The sequence below is a fragment of the Onychomys torridus genome, chromosome 5 (assembly GCF_903995425.1).
Source record: "Onychomys torridus chromosome 5, mOncTor1.1, whole genome shotgun sequence".
In the NCBI taxonomy this organism is placed as follows: Eukaryota; Metazoa; Chordata; class Mammalia; order Rodentia; family Cricetidae; genus Onychomys; species Onychomys torridus.
The window spans coordinates 72079190-72100678 of record NC_050447.1 but is presented as its reverse complement, the minus strand read 5'-3'; the positions used below and the strand labels follow the sequence as shown (position 1 = coordinate 72100678).

The following is a 21489-nucleotide window of genomic DNA, read 5'->3' as shown; positions in this document are numbered from 1 at the left end:
CTCAAAAAAAAGAAGGGAAAAGGAAATCAAAACAAAACACATATACACACATGAAATAAAACCAATAAAACCAATAAAACCAACGTCGTATGAGGTAGCTAAGTAATTACTAGTGATAAATGGCACCCTCAGGTAGAGCTGGCATTGAATACTAGGAATAGCTGGGAATAGCAAAGAGGCCATTTGATGTCAGTTCTTGTAAGTCCTCAATAACAGACAGAGGCTCCTGTCAATGGTGTGTTTGAGTAGGTATATGTGCACATTGCACACATTAGCTATGTGCTCTACCCTGAGCTAACCCTTAGCCCTTATTTGTGTGTTGGAGGGGTGCTAAAGAGAGCAAATCAAATGCTTCCTTTTTCATCCAGAAATTCCTGGCAAGAGACTGAAATATGAAGAAATTCAAGTTGGTTTGCTTTCTTCTCCATGTATATTATCAAGGACTTCAGGAAGGAAAGAATCACAAGATGTGTTTAGTATCTAGGATTCATAGCTTCCCTCATTGCAAGCCAATAAGCCAAGTTTCTACAGCACAACACACTGTAAAGCTCAAAAACAAAAAGCCACCAGATGATGAGACCACAGAGCAATCTCATTCTATTGCAGATGGTGTTCAAGGTACACCAAGGGTGAGCTCTCAAAACCTCCTTCCTTGTGACAGGAGACTGGCTGTTCCCAGGTCCTACCCTATTGGCCAGAGTGGGTGAGCCTGGCTTCTCTTCCTCACTACACAGTAAGCCTTACTCTAAGCCTCAACTTTATATACAGTCCTGAAACACTGTTGTTTTAGGTTTTTTTTTTCTTGAAGAAACCAGGCATTTATCTCTATAGCCTGTTCTTAGCTGAGCTACTCTTGTGAAGAGTTCAATGGCCTGAATACAGGATGCTACTACCTTCCCAAACAAAGATGGTCTGAGTCCTACCTTTCTCTGGGTATTGTGACCTGATAAAATTTTCCATGGTTTTTTTTTTTTTTTTTAAGGATTGAAGATAACACTGTCCTGTAGATGAGCCATGTCCAGAGAATCAATTAGCAAGGTTCTTAAATGGGCAGAAAGAGCTTCTCATATCCTGCTGTCAAAATTTGAGGGTCCATGTACCCATTGTGATGAAATTTTCAACAAGTTAATGCATACCTCTCCTAGAACTTTGTTGGGTGGTAGGTATAAATGAGGCTGGGGTGATAGTGAGGTGAATGGCTTGGTAAGTTTTGAGCAGTTCTTCTGGGGGGATTTTGTGTCACAATGGAGTGTATTCTGGTTCACGCATTGCCCAGGCACTGCAGGAAGCAGAAAGCACAAAACAGACTAAAGTCTGCATTCCTTGGAGCACAGTTTCTAGTGGGCTGTATTTTGACTGAATTAGTGGATGGTGGGAGGATAAGTCAGCTAAAATATCAGATCACAGACTAAAGAAGTGAAAGTGGGGCTGCAGTGTTCAGTCAGATGCTTGTGATGTGAGCATGAGCATCTGGTTTTCTGTCTCTGGTACCCATTGAGGGAGGGGCAGGCACAATGGTAAATATGTGTAACCCCACTGCTGAGGAACAAGAGAAAAGAAAATGCTGCCAAGACAGGCTATCCTAATTAGTAAACTCCAGATTCGGGAAGAGTCTCTGTCTCAAAAAAATATGGTAGAGAACAATTGAGGAAGAAACTCAAATATTGACCTCTGACTTCACCCACATGTGCACACACAGGCAGCTGCACACACTCATAAACATGTAGACAAACACATACACACACAAAGAACAACACTGGTAAGATGAAATGATGAGCCAGACTGAATGAATTATAAAACTATTTAAAAGCAATTTGGAGGGAAAACTGGGAGATTATTTTATAGCATTTACACTCACTGAAAAGATTTGAGTCTTATTAAATATGATCTTACTATAATTTATGAATTGTATATTTCCTTAAAATTAAAATCATTTTGTGATTTAATAATATAGAGGCCAAACTAGATAGCATAATTCCTGCTTAGTTTTTCTACTTGTACTTATGAGTACCATATGTTCTGTAGTCGAAAGATTCCTTGTGTTCTGCCTGGTCCACAATCTGAACAAATTTCTCTCACACACAGTCCCACAGCTGCTTATAAAATGATCACTCAGAGGCTTAATATTAATTACAAACTGTATGGCCTATGGCTAATAATTCTTGCAGCTAGTTCTTTCATCATAAATTAACACATTTCTATTAATGTGGCCATGGCGTTATCCATGTGTTCACATGTTGCTCCTTGGGCATCAGGCTTGCATCTCTTCTGCCTTTCTGCTTCCTGTCTCTCTCTTGGATTTCCTGCCTGGCTCACCATAGGCCAGAGCAGCTTCTTTGTTAACCAATCATAACAACACATATTCACAAAGACACCCCAGAGCACTTCCCCTTTTCTGTCTAATCAAAAAGTAAGGTTTTACCATTAACATAGTAAAATTACATATAATAGAACAGTTATCAAGCAAGAATTACAGTTACAATATCTAGTCTATTTGTATTTGGCAAAATTAAAGAAAATATTTTATCATCTATTCTATACTTGTGAGTCTAAAGTTTCATATCTGATTTATCTTTTATCATAACCAAGGAAAATTAAAACTATCTAGTCTTCAACTACATCAAACACCCCAGAAGAATATAATATTATCTAAGTAAACAGGAAGTGCATTGTAAGCAATTTCCAAAGTTCTAGAAATGACAGACATCTAGCTGCCAGGACAGTCACCCAAAGCTCCTCTGCAACATTGGGGTATCCATCTTCAGCCTATAGGTCTAGAGTCTCTGGCAGACTTTTTTAAAAAAATTATAAATTATACATCCTCTGTAGACTGCTGGCAATGGTGAGAGAAAGCCTGATCTGACCTAGTCTGGTGATCAGATGGCCAAACACCCTAACGGTCGTGCTGGAACTCTCATCCAATAACTAATGGAAGTGGTCGCAGAGATCCTCAACCAGGCCCCAGGTGGAGCTCCAGGTGTTCAATTTTTGAGAAAGAGGAGGGACTGTAAGAGCATGAATTGTTGAGCCCAAGATGGGAAAAAGCACAGGGACAAATAGCCAAATGAATGGAAGCACATGAATTATGAACCAACGCCTGTGGAGCCCCTAGCTGGATCAGGCCCTCTGGATAAGTGAGACAATTGAATAGCTTGAACTGTTTGGGAGGCATCCAGGCTGTGGGACCAGGATCTGTCCTTTGTGCATGAGCTGGGTGTTTGGAACCTTGGGCTTACACAGGGACACTTTGCTCAGCCTGGAAGGAGGGGACTGGACCTGCCTGGACTGAATCCACCAGGTTTAAATGAATCCCCAGGGGGGAGTCTTGGCCCTGGAGGAAATGGGAATGGAGGGGAGGGTATGGGGGGAAGGTGGGGGTGGGAGCAGGAGGGGGGAGGACAGGAGAACCATGGCTGATGTGTAAAATTAAAACACAAATATAATAAAAATAAATAAAATAAAAATAAAAAAATTATAATGCTTGGCCAATAGCTCAAGCTTATTACTAATTAGCTTTTACATTTTAAATTAACCCATATTCCTTATTTATGCTCTGCCACATGGCAGTACCTTTATTAGTAAGGCATATTCATCTCCTGCTCCCTCTACATCTGGCTGGTGACTCCTGATTCTATCCTTTTCCTTCCCAGCATTCTCAATTTGGCTTTCCTGCCTAACTTTATCCTGTTTAGCTACTGGCCAGTCAGATTCTTTATTGACCAATCATAGCAACACATATTCCCAGTGTATAGAAAGACATCCCGCAGCAACGTTCTTTGTGTCTGCCATGCGAAATCTCAGTGCCGTACAGTGTCACATATGAAAAAGCCCTGAAATTCCTCCACATGTGGTGGAATTGAGGTGATTCTGTGGGGTTCAAGAAGGCTGAACCAAGTTAAAGCACTAGCTAGCACAGAAAGACTACAAGTAGCAAAGACCCTCCTAACAATTGTATCCCCCAATTGAATGGGCCTAATGTATCCAGAGACTGTGCAAGCAGATGTCAGGGTTATTGTGGAAGGAATTATTCATTAGGTCAGAGGTTAGACTAAATGACTTGAACACTTGGAACAGGTTCAGGGGTCTATGAATGTAAATGAAAAAATGTACCACAGTGAAAGTCATTTCTCATGAATAATTAAGAGGTGACTATAATCATGGCTTCCTGAACACAAAAATTATTATTGTATTGCAGATGGCATCTTATTTTGGATATACAGTGGTGGTATCAGATGTTAACAATGATGGGTAAGTTTTTAGAACTTCCTCCCTGCTGTATGTTATGTGCATACATAAAAGATGTTATATATTTCTTTCACCAAACACAGCCTTCTTTACTTCCTGAATAAGATAGAGGCCCTCTTGTTTTAACATTTGGTTCAGGACAAGAGGATGCATCTAATAAAGAACTCTGTCATCTTATTTTATGTCTTGCTGAGATTTTCCACATCTGCCACTTCTAAAAAGAGGACAATTTTGTTTGGTTTTACCCTGATGTTATTCAACAAATAGCCATTGACCATTCAAACACCACAGCCAGTTAGGAGCTTGCTCATCTACTTCTCTTTGTGTCTAGAGGTTCTCCTCCATGTGATATGATCATAAAGCACTTTACACACTGATGAATTTTTCCTCTTTATATTGCTCTAACATATCAGTAAATTCCATAGGGAAAATGAAATAATTTTATTTTTCAAATTGTAGCAACAAATTAGAGTTGAGCTTGCACTAAACTCCACTACGGAATTGTGCTTATATGAAAGTAATTGTATCAAAAGTAAATGATTACACACCCCCTATGTTTTATCAAAGCATTTGAGAGATAATTTGGCAATATATTAAGAAAAATCTCAGCCAAATGTGGCAGGGAGTGTGTTTCTGTAACATAAGCCTTTCAGAAACTGAAGCAGGGGCATTGTGAGTTCAAGTATACACTAGAGTATATATGATAGACAAGAGTATATAGCGAGGGAAAGATAGGGCACAGGAGGAGGAGGAAGGGGGAGGAATGGAGTGAAGGAGGGAGGGAGGGAGGGAGGGAGGGAGGGAGGGAGGGAGGGGGGAGGGAGGAAATCTTTAAGTTGAGATGTACTGCTCATCCATGCAACAAACGTGGCTGGAGAATCTTGTATGGAAAGCATCATTCTCATGCACTCAAAGCATGGTACAAGGTGAGTGAAGCAGATGGCTCTCTGCTCTCCCAGAGATTGCATGTTTTTATATATAGCAAGTATCTGAAGGATCCTTACTGCATTCCAGGATCAGAACCAATCACTTTAGATATATCCTTAATAGGTTACTTCTCTCTCACATTTGCAACATTGGAAATATACTTTATATATCATGGTGTGGCATATGATTGGAGAACAATCGAGTACTTTCTGTACATACTGGAAAATGCTTTTACTATTATCCTTTTTTTGAACATACATTTATTGTCCACTGTGCATGGGCTAAGTGCCACACTGCCATGAAAGTTATGTTAGAGCTGGGGAGGTAGAAGTTATACCCCCAAAGTAATAAGTCAAGTAAGGAGTATGTCAGATGCTGGTATGTTCTATGCAGAAATTGAGCTGGAAGTGAAGAAGATGTCTTCAGTAGACAAGTGAATAAATAAACTATGGTAAACCTAAAGAATAAGGCTTTATTCAGCATTAAATGATGTGAGCTGTCAAAAAAAAAAAAAAAAAAAAAGACGTGGGAAAAACTTGAACTCACATAACTAAGTGAAAAAAGCCAGCCTGGAAAAGATATTACTGTATGTTGCAATGGTTATTTTGAGAAGGGTAAACTGTGGAAACTATAAAAACTTGAGTTCTTGCTCAAGCTCCTAGTATGTAGGAAGGAATGGATGAGTAGAGCACAGAGGACTTATCAGCAGCATGACCATATAAAATAGAGTCATTGCATATTTGCTAAATCCCATGAAGTTAAAAGCAGCAGCCCTGAACTCCAGGTAAACTAGGAACTTGGATAATTATTTCTGAATGTTGGTTACTGTTCAACAAATGTTTCTCTATGATAGGAAACACAGAGGCAAAGAAAACAACCTGTCAGAGGGCAACATAGACCTCTGTACTTTCTGCCCCAATTTTCTTTGAATCTAAAACTGATCCATAAGATGAATTCTACTGACTCTAACTCATAGAGGAAAACAGAAGAAATATTGGGAGGGATGCTATTTCAAGTGAACCCAGGGCAAAGGTCTGTGTGAGAAGATAACAGCAAGACAGGGCTGTAGAGTGAGAACAATAGAAACAAAAGGCTTAAGTGGAAGAGGGTTCCCTGCCAAATAGGAAGAATACAAATTCCCAGAGGTGCGAGTATCTGGAATATTCTAGAAACAGCAAAGGGGCTTGAAGAATGTTGAGAACTTGGACTATGAAAGGTGTAGATCCTGCTGCATTTAATAGACACAGCATGGCATGGAGTCCAGAGTCAGTGAGCTCACTCTATACTGACAGCAGTTCCATGGAAACCGATCAGATGTGCATAGCCATATTTCTCTCCTGGGCATGCATCTGACCACAAAGGCTGTCCCCTTATGTGCTGGTGGCATTCCATCAGGCCCACCCTTTCTCCAACAGCCTTTTCACAGGCCACTTGCTTTCATAATCCTGTGACTTTTCTCAGAGTTCACATGTGTTCTGGAGGAATCTCCTTCCTGGAAATATCCTCAATTTAAATGACAGCAAAATTTTGTGGCAATATCTACAATACACATTTTTGCCATGTCAAAGAGAAAACGCTTGTAAGAATGGGCTTCATTGGTTCCTTGCTGATCCAAACAACTTGCTAATTACAAACTCAAGTAATTATTCAAGTAGGAAATCTTTTCCTTTACTGATGGTTTTCAAAATTGCTGTGCATACTAGTTCTTGTTTAGCTAATTAATTTTCTAGATTAATAATGTTTTGTACTCCACTACAGAATGGATTCATGAAGCATGTACTTTCTCACAGATAAAGGGCCCACAGACTTTCAGTATGCTAATAATTTGCTGTTTTTAATTACTTGGGTACTTTGAAATTCAAGGTCCTATCATAAATAAATGTATTCTGAAAGCAAAAAGGATTGATCAAAGGCAGATCCATGACAGAACTGGACAACTCAAGTGAAATTGGAGATCACAATGGTGGTAGTTTACATAGTTCATTCAGAGAGCTAAAAAAATCAGTTAACTGGGTGATGACTCATGTTTAGAAAGGACACACCCTTTTAACACATACATATTCTGTTTTTGTGTCTCTGTCTCTGTTTCTCTCTGTCTGTCTCTGTCTCTGTCTCTCTGTGTGTCTGTGTCTCTCTGTCTCTCTGTCTCTCTCTCTCTCTCTCTCTCTCTCTCTCTCTCTCTCTCTCTCTCTGATGAACCAGACTTTTTCCACACCAAAAGATTATCAGGTGCCCTTTGTGTGTGATACTGGCAATGAAGATTGCTTGGCAACATGCACGTTCATCTGGTGTGCAACAAAATCAAGGTTCTTACCAAATCTAAACATCAGGAAGGAAAATAAGATGATATTAGGTGACAAAGGTGACAAGGTAATGATTGATGTTAATTTTCCCATAAGCATTCATGTAATGTATGTATTTATTTTTGCCATGTTTCCAGGCTGGCCTTGAACTCATGATCCTTCTATCTCAGGCTCCCTTGTTCTGGGCTTACAAATATCCATCACCCCATCTTAATGTTCTCATTTAGAAAAAAATCTACCAGAATTATAAATGGATTCCTAACATTTAGATCACACAATTGTGCACGTGCTGATTGATGGAGGATGTTACCAAGTCTGCCATGGTTTTGAAATGATGGTATACACAGCCTGGCAGAATTAACCTCAGTGTTTGTATAAACTCATCTATGTAAACTCTCTTAGGAATTTTTGGAATAGAAAATGGAGATAGTAGTTTTTATTATATTTCTAGATAAGAGAATCTGTTTTAATTTTTCATTATGGTAACTAAACTGTGTAATTTAGTTATCCTTTTCATAAACTCATAGAATTAAAATGAAGCCATGGACATTTCCACACTGACTGTTTATAGTTTAAATAAGACCAAAGGAGACACATTTCCACAGACTTTAGCCATCAGTGAAACTGATGACACCTTAAAGAGAAACTTTTTGAAAGGAAGTAGCTCTAAGCAACTTTAATTTTGAGCTAGATTAAGTTCAAAGTTTTTCCATTCACATAGGAGAAATTGTTATGAGTAAATTAGGTAGAAAATCAAGAAAACCAAAATATAAAAAGGTTATAAGTTAAGTTCATTTCACTAATGTAATTAGCTAAATTACCTTTGTTAGTGCCTATCACAAACCAATTAGGTTGTCTAAATATCAACTCTGCAGCCCACTGTTCTGGATTCCTTTAATAAGTAAATCACTATGAATATTAATGAGAGGCATTAGCAGACAAATTTTACTCCTGGAGAAAAAGATAGGGAGTTCCTAATATTAAATTTGTGTAATATTACTTGTCTACAGGAAATAAACTCTGATTCTTCATAGTTGATGTTCTCATTGGTGGATTCTCTCACACTTTATCACGAATTGTAATGTCCTGCTCTACATGTCATGTGAAGAGTGAGATGCTGACCCTTTCATTATACTAGGTCATCAAAGTTGATTTAGACATAAATGGGTGAGAAAAATGAAACCTATATGTTTCACAGAGATGTTTAAGTAAACCATGGTTAAACTTATGGCCTTTCAGATAAAATGAAGTTGATGCCTGTAACCTACATCCTTTCCAGAAGAAGTTGAATCTCACTCATACCACCACCAAAGGGAATAGTTTAAGTGAAAACACATCATTAACATAATTTATTAATAATTATCTTATTAAAAACATTAGAACATATTTAAAAATCTTTCTATACATATTCTTTTGGAATATTCCCCAGCCTATCATACACCATTACTGATCAGATGGTCAACAGAAGTCATCTATGCTAATAAATACTTAAAATTTTTGAACTTGAATTAGACACACACAAGAAAAGAATTTATCCATGTATGGTGGCATACTCTTATAATTATAGCACTCCAATGCTGAGGCAGGAGGATCATGAGTTCAAGGCCAGTGCTGGTTATATGGGAAGACCTTATCTTTAAAAACACACATAGTCTACTACTTGTAGTCCATAATACCAAAGGCATTTGCCATCTGGGGATATATCTCAGGTAGCAGAGTGCTGAGCTAGTGTACAGGAAGCTCTGGGTTAGAGTACCATATAAAACCAGGCATGGTAGTAGCATATGCCTGTAATCCTAGCAGTTGGGAAGTGGAAGCAGAAAAAGCAGAAGTTTAAGGTTGTCTTGGCTATATAACAAATTCAAAACCAGCTTGGACCCTATCCAAAAAATAAATACATTTGCATCATACCCTAGTATACACACACACACACACACACACACACACACACACACACACACACACATATACACATACACACTCCCTCCTCAGTGTGTATAAAGCATTTACTCTGTTTTCTATTATTACATTCTGTTTTATTTAAAACTGTGCCTGGAGACCCATTCAGTCAATTTCATAATCCTCTAATGGGTTGAAAATCAAGATTTTAAAACATTAGCCTAAACAATCTTATGAACTGTGATTAAATGGCACCATGAGTATCAGAGTCTAGGAAGCGCATTGTGACAACTGAACCTGAGCTGATAACTGTCTCTTAATTCTATGAGGACACACATATAAACTAAGAATATTTGGAGTATTTTTACAGACTTATAAGTTAAGCATCCAGGGAAATATATTTCTAAGAAGATAAATCAATGCTATCACATTACTTTGGAATTCAAACATTCCATCAATGCTCCAGTCCCTCGCAATCACAGGGCTAGGCATTTCCCACTTCTAGGACTCAGTTTTTGCAAGAAAAAAGTATTGAGCCAATTGTGTCAACCCTTGTTATAGTCACACACTCAGGAACCAATTAGATGGCTTCGTTCCTTCTTTCCAGAATAAGAAATGGTTTCTGTTAGTCTCTGTGATGCAGAATACTAACTTTGTGGGTCTTGTGAGGCTGCGACACTCACAGCTAGATGATTAGACAAATGCTTCTTCACGTTTGACATGACAGTCAGAGAGCCAGCCAGGGCACCCTGGTACAAGATCAGGGACTAGGAATATGGATCCCTGTTCCAGATGGGGCACAACAAGAGGAAAAATGATGTTTTTAGTCTTACATTTTTTGACATGTATTTGGAACATTTTAAGTTGGGTGTGAGCATGCAATCCCAGCGCTCATGAGGCTAAACAGGAAGATTGTGAGTTTCAGACCAACTTAGGTGACATAGTTAGACCTTGCCTAAGAGAAGAAAGGATGAAAGGGATGAAAGGAAAAAGGTAGGATGGAAGGAAGTAGGGAGGGAGGGAGAAAAATGTAAGTTTAGGAGTAAAAAAGGGAAGAGGGGAAAAGAAAGAACAAAGTATCCGGCTTTCAATGACTTTCCACTCCATTCTTTACTTTTTAAAATTATATTATAAATACGTCATATATTAATATCCCTTTCATAGATTTATACTAACATATCAAAGCATTGATCTTACCTCATCATACATAATATTAATGTACTTGCTATATTAATAGTTTACTATTAGTAGAAATATCACAACAATATATAGTTAAATTGTGTGAATGAAAGTATTCAGGTCATTAGGTAATTTGGCAAACCTCAGTGTTGATCTGCATAGACTTAAGAGTCAAACGTAAATTTGTATTTTCATACTATTGCATCTGCCAAGATAGGCTTGTCTGCAGACATACTTTAGCAGCAATCATTAGTAGAGGTCAAAGTATGGATTTTTGTTAGTAGGAATTTTCTTAATTTTTTTGAAAATAAAAATCAAATATTTTAGAAGTCTCCTGACAAAATAGAATATTCCCTGTTTCATCCCTTCTGTAGTGTGTCTACCTCTGTGAAGAAGACACCTCTAGCCACTTTTATTTCTTATTCACACAGTAGTTATAATTCATCTCTAAATCCTTAAAAAAAATCTTTTACTAGCTATGACATACACAGAATGACTGCATATCTCCTTAGGAATAAGAAAATCTGTGTTCCAGCCAGCATGAACTACTTCTCTGGTTAACCAAAGGAAGGTCAGGACAAAAATTATTTGAAATCTTGTTACTTCAAGAAGTCAGGGTCAGCTCAATAAATTACAGACAAACTCTGTGTTCTTAAAAACTAAAACCTGCTCAGGTCTGTTTGATATGTTTTCCATGTGTGACTAAAGTTTCTGGAAATGCACTAAAATGCCAGAAAGGTCTGTGGTTTCTTAGTCATTTTTCGCATAGTTGGAAAGTTCAATGTGATAATTTAACAACCTTTATTTTCTTCAGCATTCTGCTTTGTAGACATAACAAAGCTATGAAAGAAATCTGATGATTGTAAAATGGCCCTGAGAAAAGGAAACACACTAAAGGAAACATACTCATCTGGTTGACTACAAACACGCTAGAGAACCTTGTCTGCCAAAGTGGATGACTGTCCCCTCTCTCTGTTCCCTGCAGCATGGATGACATACTGATTGGAGCCCCTCTCTTTATGGACCGGGAATTTGAAAGTAACCCTAGAGAAGTAGGGCAGGTCTACCTGTACCTACAAGTGAGCGCCCTCCTCTTCCAAGACCCACAGGTCCTCACCGGCACAGAGACTTTTGGGAGATTTGGTAGCTCTGTGGCCCACTTAGGGGACCTGAATCAAGATGGATACAATGGTAATTTAGAGCATTGTGTGGGACTCGTTCTTACCTTAAGGCCATGTTACTGTTGCAAGAAGGAAATCGTGGCCATTGAAATGATTCTTAATGGTGGGGGCTGGTTGGTTCTTAACAAATTCTGAAAAATCTCAAGGCAAATTTAACTTTGTATGTTTTGATTATGATATTGCATAGAAATTTTATCATATATGATTTCACAATGGTGGCTCGAGAGCTCTAGAAGCTTGCTTATGAATAGAGTGGAGATAAATACTTGTCGGTATGTTAGCAAATATATTACTATACTCTGATGAAACTACATGAGTTGTGCCTGTTATCCATAGTCAGTAAATGTCATTGCAAAAGCCCTTTATACATTTGCAATATAATAGTGTTAAATCCCTATTTGGGGCATGTGGTTCTTTAAGTAAGGAATCCATAGATGATTTCCAAATACCACCCCAGAAAATACTGTATGCTCACATCAAAATTTGCAAACATTTTCAGGACATGTAAGTGAAGACTGGAGTCCAATGTGTGTATCATTCAAAGAGGAAGCTAGAAAAGGAATTTTCTGGATTTATCTAGCAGAGGGAAGATGCCCATCAGAGAGATATTCACAGGCACTAGTACCAAGACTCAGAACTTCTTAGAAAAAAAATTCTCAGCAACTAGTAATTGTTAGAGTCCTACAAACATACATGCTTAGGTCAGGGGTATAGGCCAACGGTAGAGCCCTTGCCTAGCATGTGGGAAGCTCTTGACTCAAGCCCTAGAATGGAAAAAGGCCAAGTGCATGTTAGATGGTATGTTCTGGGAGAATAAAAAAAGGCAAGTTCTCCTTGAAGTAACTTGGCTTGTTGTTTTCTAAAACGGCTATCCCAGGGAATACATGATGCCGAATTATGTGAGTTGTCTTTTTCATCCTCTTTTCTATTTGTCTTTCCCTTTAATCCAATTCTGATGTTCTTAAAAGCTAAGAGAATATCTTGGGCTCTGAGCCTTGGTGTTCTGGAGTATAAAATAAGCAAAATAATGCCAAGCTAGCTGGACTTAAACTTTGGGAAAGCTGAAAAGTCATGGCCTTACCAGGAGTACAGAAAGCATCCTTCACAACAAGCACATGACAATGTTTTATTTTCTACAACAATCTGAGTTGTTAGATCATTGCTCTTGGACAGGTCAGTGAAAGTAGATTTATAATCCTCCTCATTATATACAGTGAGACACTTCACCAACAAATGAGACTCCTTCTTATTTGGAAAACTCGGATATTGCTGTTTGGAGACTTCTTTTTAAACTGTAATAGTTTCTGTTTAATATCCAAGACCATCTTGATGTCCCATATGGCAGGAGTTGAATGTTTTATATTTGGGTGAGAGTTGGGTAATATGGCTCTTTCTGAGTTTCCTAGTACCCTTAATTACAAAATAGGTTTTCTTAGTTCATTAGATTAGGGAACTATTAATAAAGCATTCCACAAGAATAGAGGTTTTTTTTTCTTTGAAAGAAGAAACTCCTAAAATGGTACCTTACCTGGTCTACCAGCCTCCTGATATACAGTAGGGCCTGGCTGTACCTCTCAGTCACTGAGGTCCCATGTAGATAGTTCTCTGCCTTCTCTGATACTCAGATGGGCTACCCTCCTTTCACCTCTGCATCTTTGTGAAGTAGCTACTTCTCCTGAAAGGGGAGGAAGGGCTCTTCCTTTTAATTGTTGCACACTTGGTTCTTTTGTGACCATACATCTCAGTTTCAAAGCTAGCCATGGTGACACCTTGTCTGACTCACCACTCCAGCCTAAAACAATGCTCACTCACTCTCTCTTTCTTCACTGTATCAGCATTTAAAAAAAAAGATTTTCTGCACCATTTATTGTTTTCACTCTTTCCTTACCTGTGTCTCTAATCAAAGTGTCCATTACCTTCCCCCCGAAACACAAACTTTCCAAACACAGGGCCTTTGAGTGTCTCACTGGCTTTGCACTTGCTGTACACAGCACCCAATGTTCTCTCAGCAGACACTCGCCATGCTGATAAAAGGCAAGGACTCTTCTGTGTTGCTACAGTACTCCAGAAACCTCTAGAAAGTGTAACTAGCCATGTGGGCCATGTGATGTTCCCTTTGGATTGCATTTAATATTTTCTAAAATTCTCTTTGTTTTCTGTAGACATCGCCATCGGTGTGCCCTTTGCAGGCAAGGATCAAAGAGGTAAAGTGCTCATTTACAATGGGAATCCACAAGGCTTGCACACCAAGCCTTCCCAAGTGCTGCAGGGAATGTGGGCCTCACAGACCATCCCTTCTGGATTTGGCTTTTCTCTAAGAGGAGACGCAGACATAGACAAGAATGATTACCCAGGTAAGTGTCATTGTCTTTTCCCGCATGAGGACTTGCTTCCTGGCAAGAATCCATTTTCTGGAAAGTACATTATGCATAAGCATTTCTCTCATAAAAGATGAAGGTCAAGTTTAACATGGCACAGGTTTTTTGGTACATATCCAGAGTAACTTTCACAAGCATTTAACACAAAACCAACAGTCCCTTTATAGTCAAGAGACAATGTTAGAAAGGCAAAATGGCTTTAAAAGCTGCCTTAGACATAAAGCTAGTCAACTGTGCAACCTAAGTTTTCATTGAAACCCCAAAGTAATGTGGTCTCCATTGATATTCAGCTGGCTTTAGACACCTGTTTAAAGCTATTTATTTTTATTTATTCCTTTTAAAGCTCAGAGTTACCATTAATCAGTGCACAACCTCAATATTTTTGGTTGTAAGTTGCATGTTTTTAGAGCATATTTTCCAACCATATTCCTGGTCCTTCCAAAGACAGATTGACTATTTTAAAATAGAGAAAGAAAGAAATGGTTCATGATGGGAAACATAAGCTCTTCTTCCTTGCATTTTTCATAATGGGGGTGCGTGACAACCCATGCAGCACAAACAGATCATTCATATTTTGCAGACATCACAAAAGTACTGGTTTGTCCTAAAGAACTAGCTTGATAATCAGAACATTTAGTGGAGAGCATTAGGCTTTTTGGTTTCATGGTTCACTGGTCATTTTTATGTTGGTTCTTTTATGATGGTCTTAATAAACCTTAGAAATCATTAATATTTTATGGACAACTTTGATTATTTATTAAACTCTGTCTCTTTCTACCATCCTTTCTAGCTATAGAATGATCTCAGGTTTGGAAAAGAAGTTCAGTAAGCTGACTGCCCAAATATACATCATTGACTCAATTAGTTGGCTTTTGTTTCTCTGAGATTAGGCAAAACAAGATAATAACATATTCTTACAAATTTTCTAGAAACTTTCCATAGCACTGGCAGAGCTATAATAGTGGGCTGAGAGAGAATTTGGATCATGCAGTGTGTTAATGCTACCCATGGCAGTGCCAAAAAAGTGTGGTTAAATTTGTTTTCTTAATCTATACAACACTAATCAATAATGGTTAATAGTTTGATAGGGGTGAGGGGTTTCCTACATAATGTATTCTGGTTTTGACTAATTAAAAATTCAAGATCCCTCATGTTTTTACTATTCTAACTATGTCAAGGTGATTAATTAAATCCAACTCTTGTGTTGCAATTTCAGCTTACTGAGAAAGTTGTGGCTATTCATTATGTCTGTCATAAACATCCTTTCCCTATGGATAGTAACAGAGCACTTACTTGATGGGCAGAATGTCTGCCTTCTATGGGGCAGGGAAGTAGAGGATGTGTCAATCAATCAGCCAGTGCAGGGCTTCCTGTAAAGGCTGAACAAGGGCTAAATGAGGGTAACACAAAACAACTTTCCTGTCAGATTATATTCCTTCCAAATGAGCAGGACACGGAAGGAGGGTAGAGTAAGTTGAGAATCTTCTCCATGTCTCTCTTCACAAACTCTCAACATGCAGCCATGTCTGGGCTTCACATTACACCTGGATGAGTTTTTAGGGGAGGAGGATTTGGATTGGGGTTCGGGAACTTAGTAGGTATGCCAGGTACTTACTGAGCCTGACTAGAAAAACTGAAGGCCAGGACCCCCTCCTTGGATACCTTGATTCATCAACTCTGGGAGGTGCTAAGAGATATGAGTTTTGAACCCAGCACTCTACTTTGCAAAGCATGCTTCAGAGTTGCCATGCCTGCAGCAAAGGTGTACATTTTTCTCACTGGACAGGAACCTTTATCCAAGCTTCTACACTTCATTTCTACTCCTACACATATCACACTAAGCAGCAGCTCTCTTTTCTAGATCATCCTTGTGTTGTTGCTACCAATGTAAGGTATGAATTACCACAGGCTAAAATATCATCTGGAAGAGCTGAGTGAGGAAAACACATTTTATTTTTCATGCACCAGTCTACAATTATTGGAAGTTATCTGTGTACTCAAATTAGTATTTTACCAAGTATCATTTAAAATACATGATCACAGTTAAAATCAAAGTGCCTTAACTTGGCTTAGGCAATAAAAGGGATATTTACATTAAGGTTAAGGGACTATCTCAAGTTGTTCTCTGACATCTACATGGGTGCTAACACATGCACGCGCGCGCACACACACACACACACACACATGTGCGTGCACACACACGCACACACATGTGCGTACACACACACGTGCGCGCACACACACGTGCGCGCACACACACACACACACACACACACACACACACACACACACACGGTAGTTTTTAAATGAAAAGTATCTCAAGACAACACAAAGCTAAGAACTCATCCTAGGAACAAGCCCTAGACTGTGCCATCATCTCCCCTCCCTGCTCTCTCCTCTGCTTTCCCTCCCTTCTCTACCATTTGTCCTCTCCTCTGCTTTCTTCTCCTCCCCTCCCCCACTGGAGTCTCTTCCTCCTCTCATTCTCCTAACTTCCCTCTTCTCTTCCCTCCTCCTTTCTTCCCTTCCACCCCTCCCTGTCCTTTTTCCTCCCTGTTGCCCCTCTATCCTCTCCTCTCCTCCCCTCTCCACACCTCTCCTCCCCTCTTTCCCCCTCTATTCTTCCCTCCCCTCCCCTCCCCTCCCCTCCCCTCTCCTCCCCTCTTCTCTCCTCTCCTCCCCTCCCCTCTCTTCCTCTCCCCTCCCCTCTCCTCCCCTCTCCTCTCTTCTCCTCCCCTCCCCTCCCCTCTCCCCTTCCCTCTCCTCTTCCCTCTCCTCCCCTCCCCTCTCTTCCCCTCCCCTCCCCTCTCCTCCCTTTCCCTCCCCTCCCTCTCCTCTCCTCTCCTCTCCTCCCCTCCCCTCTCCCCTTCCCTCTCCTCTTCCCTCTCCTCCCCTCCCCTCTCTTCCCCTCCCCTCCCCTCTCCTCCCTTTCCCCTCCCTTCCCCTCCCCTCTCCTCTCCTCTCCTCTCCTACCCTCCCCTCTCCCCTTCCCTCTCCTCTCCCCTTCCCTCTCCTCTCCCCTCTTTTGTGTCTCACACTCCTCTCTCCCCCTTACTCTCATATATTCCCTCTCATTTCCTTCCCTCTCTTCTTATCACCTCCTCTCCCTTATCCTCCTCTCCACCTGTAGTTTATGTTTTCCTGGTCCTGCCTGGCCCATGATCAGAACAAATCTCTCTCACCCACCAGTCCCGCAGCCAAGTAAATAGACAGAGACTTATATTACTTAACTGTTTGGCCTAATGGCTCAGGCTTCTTGTTATCTCATATCTTAAATTAACCCATTTCTATAAATCTATACCTTGCCACGTGGCCCGTGGCTTATCAGTACTTTACATCCTGCTCCTAGGCAGCAGCTGGCAGCATCTGTCTCCCTCACTCCTCCTTCCTGTTCCCCCAAGTCTCCTCTCTTTGTCCTGCTTATATTTCCTGCCTGGCGACTGGCCAATCATCATTTTATTTATCAATCAATCATAGCAATACATTCACAGCATAGAGAACATCCCACAGCACCCACTCTTTCCTCTCCTCCCTTTCCCTTTTCCCCTTTCTCTCCAGACCAGACTCCTCTGTACACAGGATGAGCTGTTTCTGCTCCAAGCTCCAGGGATGACACATTTCACTTGAATCCACTTAAAGCCTGAAACTCATCTCAGTCCTCTGGGAAGAACTTGGATAGACTCTGAAACAAAGGGTGAGATTTTCCAAAATAGACAAGAATTGACTTGTAGATTATGCAGGCATCCCAGTAAGCATCCAGTATGGCAACCCTACCCAAGCCAATAAAACAAAAATGGCCCCCAGAGAATAATAATGATATTAGGAAATGAGAAAAAAATGTAAAAGAAAATGCTACTTTTGAAATGAAATACTGATTTTTAAATTTCTCAGCCTTGTTTTTGTGTTGGTTATTTTAGTTCAGAGGCTTAGAAGAAAGATAAGTAAGATGCCTCATTCTGTCAAATAGTATGAGCTCAGTCCTACTATAGACTACACACTGTGTTGTGGCTGGACAAGTTGCTGCCTTCTCAAATGTAAAATTACAAACAGTTCTTACAGCAAAGAACAGGGATCGCTGTAATAGGTGAAGTGAAGCTCATTCTTGTCTGATGGCTGCTCTTTGCTGTTTGTAGAGGACCTCTAAGTTGACCTCATATAACAGTTGAGTATCAACAAACAATGTAGGGAAAGCAGGGAGGGAAGCTATGATGAGAACATACAACTTCCTGAAACAGCTCAGAGGCATCCAGAGTCACTGTCACATCACAGGGCAGGAGGCAGAGAGAGAAGCCGGAGGCAGACTGAGAAGCCATGTGGACGTGTCCTCTACAGTGATGGGAAATGGGCAGCACCTATATGTTTTTCACTAGCTTCAGGGAGAGAACTGGATGGATGCAGGGGGGATATAGTTCAGTGGAAGATGAGAGTTACCTTGATCTTGGTTTTGACAATATGTGTCATAAGGATGTAGACAGATAAAGAGCATCTTGGTAAATGAGTAACTGTTATATGCACAGAGTAAGGAGAGGGGATTTTTTTTTAAATCCTACTTTACAGACTTTAACAACTAGCTACATGGTGATACCATTCCATTCATTCAAACAGTAAACACTGAGGAGTTCCAGAGCTGTGGAGGAGGTGACAATTTGTGAACATTGTATGACTGGGGTGACTTTGGCCACCCAGTGACAATACAGAATAGAGGTATGGTGTGTTGGTAACGTGGAGCTTATCTAGGGCTGCAGGCCCAGAGGACACAGGCGCTGAAGCAGGGGCTGTTTGAGGTGCCAATCTAAGGAGCAATTCAGATACAGTGAGATTCCACATCTGCACATTACCATACGGAGCCCTGCTAAAGACTGTGAGAACCTTCTTAACCTGTAAACATCTATTGCTCGGTTCTACCAAATAAGATATTCAAGATATAACAGACAGCTTTCACACTAGACTGGCAGAAAACCTCTATCTATCTATCTATTTATCTATCTATCTATCTATCTATCTATCTATCTATGTGTCTCTCTCTGTCTCTCTCTGTCTCTCTGTCTCTCTCTCTGTCTCTCTCTCTCTCTCCCTTCTTCCCCCTTCTCCTCTTCTTCCTGTATTGTGATGTGTATACGCACCTATGTGTATGCATGCATGCACACATGTGGAGGCCAGAATAACATGTCAGGCATTTTCCTTGTCTCTCTCTGCCTTATTGCCCTGAGACAGGCTCTCATTAAACTGGAAACTGGCTGCTTTCACCAGGATGGGAGCTCTTAGGATCCATCTGTCTCCAGCCCACAATGCTGGGGTTATGGATGAATAGACAGTTATGCACAGGTATTTTCTTCTTTTTCACATAGGTGTTGAGGAATTTGAAGTCATCCTCATGCTAGAAAAGCAAGCATTTTTACCCACTGAGCCACCTCCCCAGTCCCCATATCTTGACTTTCTCCAGAAAATCCAGAGAATGTAAAATTTGCAAATTCATGAAATACATTTTGAAAATGCAGCTTTTAGGGGGGAATAGAACAGAATACACTCACAGAAGTTTTAAAAAGTTGAATAATATGCTTGTGAATTTAAAAAAATAAGTATTTTATGAGAGAAATAGTGTTAGTTTTTAGAAATTTTATAATCATTTGGTCTTAATTATATGCATTACCAAAAGAAAGTGCCCAGCTCTGTAGTTTCATAAACAGGCACCTTCAATTCCCTGATTACTTCCAGAACGTGTGCTAGTTCCAAAATCAAAACTGATGCACACACTACACACACAGGTTTTACCCAGTCGAGGAACAAGTGAGGGCAGCATCCAGCAGGGAATGCCTCCTCTAGGCAAGGCCAGAGGCACACTTGAGTGTTCACACACAGGCACATTCTTCACTCCTTCCAGTCTAAGCCAGTCAGAAATACAAAGACAAACATATTTGATAGTCTAGATTTGGACCAAGCCAACCCCTTGAAGTTGTTACCAGTTGGACAACATCTAAAAGTGGTGCTTATCAACAGGGGGTGCCAACTGAAGTTACTGGTTGGGTTAGAGTGGGCTTGATCTTCTGGTTATTGAAGTGAACATTGCCCCTCACTGTAATACCAGTAGGTTCAGCAGCATAGCACTGTTGACTTCAGTTGTCTTTAGAGCCTGCTACATGCTCTCTCTGGGCAGCCTGCTGCTATTAGACCTCCTTGTGACAGTGGCAGGACATACGCATTGTCTCAATTCATAAATAGCAGCAAGAACTCTAATATTCTTTGTATAGCCTGACTGCTTTCTTCAGAGAGGAAGGGTAGAGCTGATTGTCATATGCATGGGGCCAATAGTATTATTAACATCTTTGCAATTATAAGCGTGAATGTGGAGGGGGGTGTATTGTGTATATGGGATGAGGAGTGTATGTACAAGTGTGTACCAGTACAAGTGACCATATGTTCATGTAAGCCAGCAGAGGCCATTGAGTGACCTGCTCTATCACTCTCCACCTTGTTCCCTTGAATAGTCTCTCACTGGACCTAGAGCTAGGCTTCCTGCCTCTGCCACTCCCACCCAGCACCAAGGTTCCAGGCCACATAGGCACTCTCAGTTTGCAGCTATAACTGCTGATCATTAAGAGTCCCAAGTGTGTTAGACACTGTGCAAAAGATACAGAGTATGTTCATTTGAATACTATTTTCAAATCCTTCTCACACAGATATATGTACACATATGTCAAGGTCTATTTTTTATATGTTTATGTAGAGCAGAAGTATATACAGTAAGACTGGATGGAACTCTACTTCATTATTTTTTGAAAAATGTCAGACCAGTATTGTCCTAGTAAAGTCAGCAGAGCACATCTGAACAGGGACTTGAACTCAGAACACCTCTGTTCAGATTCCCACTGACTGACTTGACACTCAAAGGACCATGTGACCTCTGTGAGCTTCTACTTCTTAGGGGTGTTGGCAGAGTTGTGTGTATTTATTTGCACTTCTAAGTTGGGAAAAGATTCTTACGAAATACTCTGTGTATCTTAAAATAGGAATGGAATCTGACTGTCATGGATGGAGCCAAAACTACTTTGTCACAGGCATCTTTGGTGGTAGAAGATTTTGAGAAACTGTATTCTACTAGGCTGAAGACAGACTATCCAGGCTGAAAATTTGACTTTGCTAATTTCTAGCTGTGTAAGAGTGAGGAAATGTCTTAGTCTTAGTTTCCTCACCTATAAAATTAGACAAGAATGTGTGGATATAAAAATTAAATGGTGTAGGACTGGAAAGATGGTTCATTGGCCAAGAGAACTAATTGTACAAGTATGAAAACCCGAGTTCAAATCTCCAGCACCCACATAAAAGCTGGCAGTGGCTGGGTGGCAGTGGCACATGCCTTTAATCCCAGCACCCAGGAGG

The 21489-nt window shown here is 40.1% G+C and overlaps 1 protein-coding gene across 2 annotated transcripts in view; it reads left to right on the top strand.

Annotated features, from left to right (window-relative positions):
* Itga8 (integrin subunit alpha 8) overlaps positions 1 to 21489 on the top strand; it is a 181397-nt gene that overhangs the window by 57540 nt on the left and 102368 nt on the right. The window contains exons 11-13 of one of the 2 annotated variants that reach the window (XM_036188716.1): positions 4196 to 4248; positions 11539 to 11744; positions 13897 to 13938. In XM_036188716.1, the coding sequence (XP_036044609.1) occupies positions 4196 to 4248; positions 11539 to 11744; positions 13897 to 13938 (301 nt within the window). Of the gene's footprint in view, positions 1 to 4195; positions 4249 to 11538; positions 11745 to 13896; positions 14089 to 21489 lie in introns of both variants that reach the window. The other variant, XM_036188715.1, reaches the window with a different exon arrangement.